The sequence below is a fragment of the Micropterus dolomieu genome, linkage group LG03 (genome assembly GCF_021292245.1).
Source record: "Micropterus dolomieu isolate WLL.071019.BEF.003 ecotype Adirondacks linkage group LG03, ASM2129224v1, whole genome shotgun sequence".
NCBI classification, from domain to species: Eukaryota; Metazoa; Chordata; class Actinopteri; order Centrarchiformes; family Centrarchidae; genus Micropterus; species Micropterus dolomieu.
The window spans coordinates 858,093-865,896 of record NC_060152.1 but is presented as its reverse complement, the minus strand read 5'-3'; the positions used below and the strand labels follow the sequence as shown (position 1 = coordinate 865,896).

General features: G+C 41.1%; 1 protein-coding gene across 1 annotated transcript in view; it reads left to right on the top strand.

The window, feature by feature from the left end:
* Positions 1-4,697, top strand: part of LOC123969035 (aldehyde dehydrogenase, mitochondrial-like) — a 39,913-nt gene extending 35,216 nt beyond the window's left edge. The window contains exons 12-13 of the mRNA XM_046046134.1: positions 3,437-3,551; positions 4,379-4,697. Of these exons, the coding sequence (XP_045902090.1) occupies positions 3,437-3,551; positions 4,379-4,411 (148 nt within the window). The 3' untranslated portion in view covers positions 4,412-4,697. The remainder of the gene's footprint in view (positions 1-3,436; positions 3,552-4,378) is intronic.
* The last annotated feature ends 3,107 nt before the right edge of the window (positions 4,698-7,804 follow it).

Here is a 7,804-nt window from a genome sequence, read left to right as displayed (position 1 = left end):
GGTGGGGTGCAGGCAGTCGTGGGTGTACAGCGTGAACAGGAGGGGGCTGAGCACACAGCCCTGGGGGGCTCCGGTGTTGAGTGGAGGAGAGTCCACCAATCCGAACTGACTGGGGTCTGTTTGTGAGAAAGTCCAATATCCAGTTGCAGAGTGTTGTATTTAAACCCAGAGTGATTAGTTTGCTGATCAGTTTCATGGGGAGATTGTATTGAATGCTGAGCTGAAATCCACAAATGGCATTCTGTTTTTCTCAAGGTGTGTGAGGGCTGAGTGGAGGGCGGTGGAGATGGCATCCACTGGGGAGGGTCCAGACTGTCTGGGATGATGTTCTTTATGTGCTGAAGAACCAGTTTCTCAAAGCACTTCATCAGAATGGGGGTGAGAGAAACAGGGCAGTAGTCGTTCAGACTAGACACTGCAGACTTTTTAGGTACAGGAACGAAGGTGGCTGTCTTGAAGCAGGTGGGAACCCTCTCCTGAGACGGTGAGATGTTGAAAATGTCAGTAATAACTAGCTGACTGGCACATTTTTTTTGTACATGGCCAGGAATGTTATCAGGCCCAGCAGGTTTACTCATATTCCCTCTCAGCAGCACTCTCCACAAATCTGCTGTGGATACTGAGTAAGTTATCAGTAGGGTCAGTTATCTTAACTCCACAGGAGATGGTGGTTTACCTTACCCCCCCCCATGTAGAAAGGCTTCGTTTAAACTGCTCTGTCCTCAGTCTCTGTTTTATACAAGCAATTACACAGCAATGTTAGCTTGGCATTAGCCAAATGTTACAAACAAGCTAAATAGAAAGCTGTCTGTCTGGAGCATAAACTGTTCTGTAGTCTTAAATCTGGTACATTGTTGTAAACTCAGCTGCTGGCTGAGACAAACTAGCCGCTCCTCCTTCTACCAGTTAACGTTACTTGCATGCAGTGAGAAAGTGCTAACTGATTTCTGAGTCCTTCATACTTTTTAAACGTCACTCACTATTGTGATGTCACATATTGACTTTATATTGTGACTTTGCTGTTGTAAACATTAATGTTGCTGCTCTAGAAACATTTAGTTTTATTTAAAATATTCAATTCTAATCCTATTATAAATTTAAAAACAACCAGGAAGTTAATATAACAATGTTATCGCACATTGAATATTTTCCATATTTACCATGCAAGCCTACGTCATGCCCGTTGGGTCTTGTTTTACCAAATAACCATCACCAGATAATAGTAAAGTATCGATAAAGACTCGTATCGTAAAGCAGTCTCAATAATGGTATCAATATCAATAAAAATTAATGATCCCCATCCCTAGTATTATAGGATTCCAGATATATTGGTAATTTGTTAATTATTGTTAATTGTTAATTTACTAGTCTGTTGATTATTTTAGAGAGACAGGACAAGATGAATAGGTCTGTAGCAATTTGTGTCAAAAGACCGACCATGGCAGTTTTCCAGTCTCTAGGAATTTCTGGCGATGAAAGACACAAGTTAAAAAGATTATTAATGGGAGTTGTGACAATGTTTACAGACAGCTTTAAAAAATAAGGGTCTAAATGATCTATCCCAGCTGGTTTGTAAGGATTAAGAATGTGCAACTCATTCAACACATCAGATGACTGAATGGGGGTAAAAGCAAAATGAGGGGGTGGGAGACTGCTTGTGCATAAGGCTGGTAAAGCTGAATAATAATTGTCCAGAGGAGGAGTAGCCAGATGGAAGGCATGGCCAGCCTTAGCAAAATGTTTATTAAGATTCTCTATTATCGCAGTTTTGTCAGTAGTGATATTATTGCCAAACCTCAAAACAGTAGGCAGCTTGTTCTCCATTGATTTTACGGTGTCCCAGAACTTTTTGGAATTAGTGCTACAGGCTGCAAATTTTTGCTTGAAATACCTTTGTCTCCCCAACTGCCTGAGTGTATTTGTTCTTGACCTCCTTAAAGAGCTGCCAGACACTTGGATTTTTCAAGTAGCATTACACCACAAGGGTCACGCCCTGAACACATCTAAAGGTCAAAATTCATACTCACAGCGCCACCTGCTGGCAGCAGGATGAGAACCTTCAACGATGCAGCCTTGTTTCACCAAGATGCACAAAACTTTTGTTGCACGAATAATATCCCAAGATGCACAAAAAGCCTTTTGGAGTCATACCCAAAAGCCAACAGGAAGTCAGCCATTTTGATGTGCAATTTCAGCCCATTTATGGCCTTTCACAGGGTCCGTACTTTAACAAACTCCTCCAACAGAATATATCGGATCGACTTCAAATTTATGCTGTGCAATCTAGAGGCATTGACGATAAAAAGTGGTGCTATCTGAGTTTTCGTCCGTGGCGTGCTGTCAAAAACCGACGATTCGCCATGAAGTTCTCATAACTCCAGTTTACATGCTCAGATATGAAGCAAACTTTACATGCTTGATAAGAGTCCTGCCCTGTACACATCTACATGCAAATATTCACTCAATGTCATAGTACCACCCACTGGCAAATGGAAGTAAGCCCTTTCTGATAAAAATCATTTAATATACATGGCATTTTAACTGCGTGGTCCACACTTCACATACTGGTAAACTAGCCAGTATGTGTCTAGTGCCAAATAAATCGTAAAAGACTTAAGTCCAATATCAAGTTGCAGAGTGTTGAGTTTGCCAATCAGTTTCATCGGGGAGATTAACTTGGCACCGTTGCACAGAATGCACACATACACCTGTAATTTGGCCTTAAACACAGCCACACACAGCAGAGAGGAACTTTAAAGCTTCACTGTGCTTTCTTTGTTCTGACCAAGTGTGTACATGCCCGTGCATGCAAGACATACAAGACTGAACAAAGAAGCGCTCACACACACACTCTTTGTTCTCTAGTACAGTGCATTTAATTTGGATTTCATCTTGTTTGTTTTGCTTTTGTTTACCAGTTAAATAAATGCTTGTGGAGATGCATACTGGTTTCTTTAATGTTGTAGAACAGTGTATATATCGCTAACCTCTTCTATGTAGAACTCCAAATCCTTCAACCAAATCAAATGCCACTGACACCAAAAGGAATAAAATCTGTATCTGTGGCTGTCCCAGGACTGTAATAAGCATTACAGTCATTTTATTCGCCAAGCTGGCCTACCTGCCTGTCTGCCTGCCTACTTGTGCACAGTCTGCCTGTGCACTCACTGCTCATGAACATGTGTTTTGGGGGAGTGGCTTTAGAGGGAGGCCTGATATGTGGATACCTAATAATAAAGGCCTGTATGTTTGAATCTGTCCTCATTAAATGTTCCAAGAAACTTTGTTGAAGTCTGTCTTCAGGTGTTTGAGGTTTAACCGAGTGTTCAGGTTGCCAAAAGCTTTACAAGTACATGTTTACTGCATTTATGTTTTACATCATTGGAGTTTAATTATTATTAATGTCATCTGTGTATGTTTGTGTGTTCCTCTGCAGGATTAACTGTTATGATGTGTTTGGGGCTCAGGCTCCATTTGGAGGTTACAAGGCTTCAGGTAATGGTAGAGAGCTGGGAGAGTATGGTCTGGATAACTATACAGAAGTTAAAACGGTAAGTATTGAAACGAACTAACTTGCTAAAATGTAGAATTATCAATTTTGTTAATCAGTCATCTTTACATTTTACATACTCGGACATGAGCTACCAACAATATGTCCCTATTATTATCAATACATACAGTATAGGTGCAATCCTTAAGAATATTGGGATGGTTATTTTTGAACTGAAGTATCTTCAGATTACCACTAATGTACAATCAAGTCTGGGAGCTAAATTGGTTTCCATTTTCAAGCCCAGCGCCCATGTTGAGTGAGAAGCAAATGTACTTGCACCCATCTGTACGCTCATGGGAGTGTTGGCCTTAAAATAAGGCAACGTTGGTGCGTTACTATCTTGTGGCAGCAGCAAATGATTACACCACTGACTAACAAAAACAAAGATAATAAAAGAAGAAAATCCAATTTATAGGTCCAGTGTGTAGGATTTAATGGCATCTAGCTTTAAGGTTGCAGATTGCATGCAACAGAATAGCAATATTTTCAAATGGATTTTGGTTTTATAAGTGGAATTAATATAGAATCATCGAGATTTGGGTAAAAGCTATGAGAACTGTTGCAATCTTCGGGGAGCTATGACACCAAATTTAAAGATATAGATTTATTGCTTGAATAGAGATAATAAGATGAGGATCTGATAATAATTGAAATAACTGATCGTTTAACACTACTCTTCCTAACCCACAGATTTTAAGTTAAAAATACTGCATGCAGTGGGTTGTGTTTATTTGTATAAATTATTATACACTGATCTAGATAACGGCTAATAAAATTTTCTTTACATCTTGGAATCCTGATATTTAGTCTTGTTTGTGTTGTTAGGTGACCATCAAGGTACCACAAAAGAATTCGTAGAGGTGCAGTTAACCCAGTCAACATCTGATTGCTGTCAACCAAGAATCAGCTGAGAGGAGAAGTTGGACTGATATACTGCTCCTGTGATCTGTTTTTCTGTACTGAGTAACTTTGTCTGTCTCTCAAACATGCAAAGCATTATATTTGACAACACTACTGATGATTTCTCCATACCTTAGATTTTCCATCTGAGTCAACGTAATCATAAAACCATAAATTCACACATTCTATTTCTAATCTGTGGGCTTGAGATTTCAAATTTTTCATAATAAATGCATTTAAGGCACTCAGCTAGTACTGTCATATTTGTGTGTTTGTTATTGTAGTTTGCATTACAGCTTCTTGTTTTATGAAATGAATAGAGCTGGGCACGTTAACGCATTAATTAACGCCAACAATTATTTTATCGCACGTTAACGCAGTTTTTATTTTATTATTAGTTTGAAAGTCCCTTGCTCACTGGCTCTGAATACACATCCAGTCAAACCCTGGGTCACAGGAGGGGCGGGATGTTGATCAGCCACCCAAACAAGCAGTGGAGGGAGGCTTCAGCAGACTACGCTGTCATCTTTTTTCCATATTTATCACGGCAGCAGGTGAGCCGCTCGCTTGTTAATAACGCAGCCTATCAAACAAGTCAAACAGCCCAAACCAACATCTGAACAGACTGTTTCTGCCGCTCCCTGATAAAAGATACCTGATGCTCCCAAATTTCCACCTCCTCGACTCCTCGAGGTGCATTTTAGTCCCTCCCACCCGAGATGCGAGCTCGAGGAGTCGAGGAGGAGACGCGAGGAGAGAGGAGTCGAGGAAACGGAGAGGGGGTTGTAGCCAATTATGTGGTCTGGTCGGCTGTATTAAAAAAGGTCAGTTTCAAGTTTTTATACAGTCTATGGTTCCAAAGTAGACCTAAAGTGACCTTAGATCATTTAAATGATCTCAACTGGCAGATGATGATTTTTTTGTCTAATAGAGAGGAATGGATCAAAGCAATTTTCTACTGCACTATATATGCCTTTTTTAATACAGCCACAGTTTGTGTGACGAGGAACAGAAAGGAGCCTTCCCTTAGAGACTGTGGCAGCGACCAGTGGTCGGTGTGGCAGCGACCAGACCACATAATTGGCTACAACCCCTGCTGGGGAAACGGGCATTTAACGAAATGAGATGTCCTTTCCTCGGAGCTTTAATGTTGCACAGCTGCATCATCTGTCCGCTGTTAGAGCTGTGATCTCTGTCAGAGCAGCAGAGCAGCTTTTGGCACTAAAGTCTACAGATCATTTCTTCACCATCCAGAAACATGTCCGTCAACATTATAACATGTAGAAACATCTTGAGGTTCCAACAAACATTATCTGTTGAAAACAGTCAGACTAATTATTTTATCAGATTTAGAGACCAGCATCTGCATGGACGTTTTACCCCCACCTCCACCGGTCCCTGTAGCTTTCCAGGTGATTTCTTTCTTGTGTGTTATATTGATGTATGAGTGTTTTCTTTAACGATTTACTTTGATGATTAGAATGGTTGCTGTCAGTCATTTAAACATTTCCATCGGTGCAGTAATATCACAGCATATATCGTGGGACAAAACAGAAAAACCCTGCAGTAATAAACTTGACAGGACAGAGGAAACAGAATTAAACTTTCAGCTTCTATAATCCACGTTTAGACTCTGATGGAGCTCAGGGTTGATCAGGAGGACGGCTGCTTTACTCCAAACACTTTTACTGTATGAAACTGGACTCTGTGTGAGACCTTTTGGATGTGAAGAAGAACACAGAACATGAATTAACACCAGATCCTGACCGATGCTGTCGGTGTGTCGGGAGATTTATTATTATTAATTTATGTTGCTGTGGCTCGTGCGTAATTGCGCACAGTGTCACTGGGGAGACGCTTCATCCAGCCGCTATTTACTGTTCATTTTTACAATCCTGCATCACATTCAACAATAACAACATCAGTGATATCAAAGTGCAATGACATTAAGGAATGCGGTTAGAACAGCGCATTTGATTCTTTTTAATAGGCTTAACTGATACAACTTCTGAATACAACAGGAACACTGCAGCGTCCTGCTCCGGCTGTGGATTGGTCCAGCTGCTTGTCATGCCATTTGTAAACATCACAGCGGCTGAAAGACTTCCGCACTGTATCCTCGCTTAATTTGTTTTTTTGTTTTGTTTTGTTTTTACTGACATTTACAAAGTGGCATAGTACAAACCAGTGTATAATTAACAAGGGAACAGACAAGATCGGAAGGTGATGTACACTAAAAATAAATTAAAGAACAAACAACCCAAAAAGTAAATAAAATAAATTAAAAAGAGGGGGGAGAATAAGGAGTAAAGTAACAAAGTTTTGAAGTAAAGCTAGGGATTTTCTGTAAGGTTCAATTCAATTTTATTTATATAGCGCCAAATCACAACAACAGTTCTCACAGCGCTTTTCATAAAAGAGCAGGTCTAGACTGTACTCTATGATGTTATTTACAGAAGCCCAACAGTTCCCACCAAGAGCAAGCACTAGGCGACAGAGGCAAGGAAAAACTTCCTTTTAAGAGGCAGAAACCTCGAGCAGAACCATGGCTCAGGGTGGGCGGCCATCTGCCTCGACCGGTTGGGGGTGAAGGAGAGAGAGAGAGAGAGAGAGAGAAGGCAAGGGAAGAACAGAGAGAAAAAGAGAGGGATGGAAGGAGAGAGGGAGGGGAGGGAGGCAGCCTACACAATATACATACAAAGAGGTACAGACAGTAAAGGTGATGTTGCTATAGACTAAATGAAAAAAATGTAAATGATATTTATAGTAGTGTTAATGGTAACAGTCGTAGTGTTAATTATTATAATAACAATAATAATAATAATAGGACTAGTAACAATAGTTGTTGTAGCAGAGGGTGTCGAGCAGGAACATGGGGGCAGCAGGTGACCCGCAACCACAGATCCAGACTCCACAGCTCCAGAGCCAGAAACACCTGCAGGAAGTGATAGGAGAAGAGAGGAGAGGGACGAGAAAGCACAAGACTACCGGAAAGGGGAGAAGTTGTGTTAGTAACATGCAATAATGGGATGAGGTTGCATACAGAGGGAGAGAAAGTAGAGGAGAGAGGAGCTCAGTGCATCATGGGAAGTCCCCCGGCAGTCTAGGCCTATAGCAGCATAACTAAGGGATGGTTCAGGACTCACCTGAGCCAGCCCTAACTATAAGCTTTATCAAAGAGGAAAGTCTTAAGCCTACTCTTAAATGTGGAGATGGTGTCTGCCTCCTGAACCCAAACTGGAACCTGGTTCCACAGGAGAGGAGCTTGATAGCTGAACGCTCTGGCTCCTAGTCTACTTTTGGAGACTCTAGGAACCACAAGTAACCCTGCATTCTGGGAGCGCAGTGCTC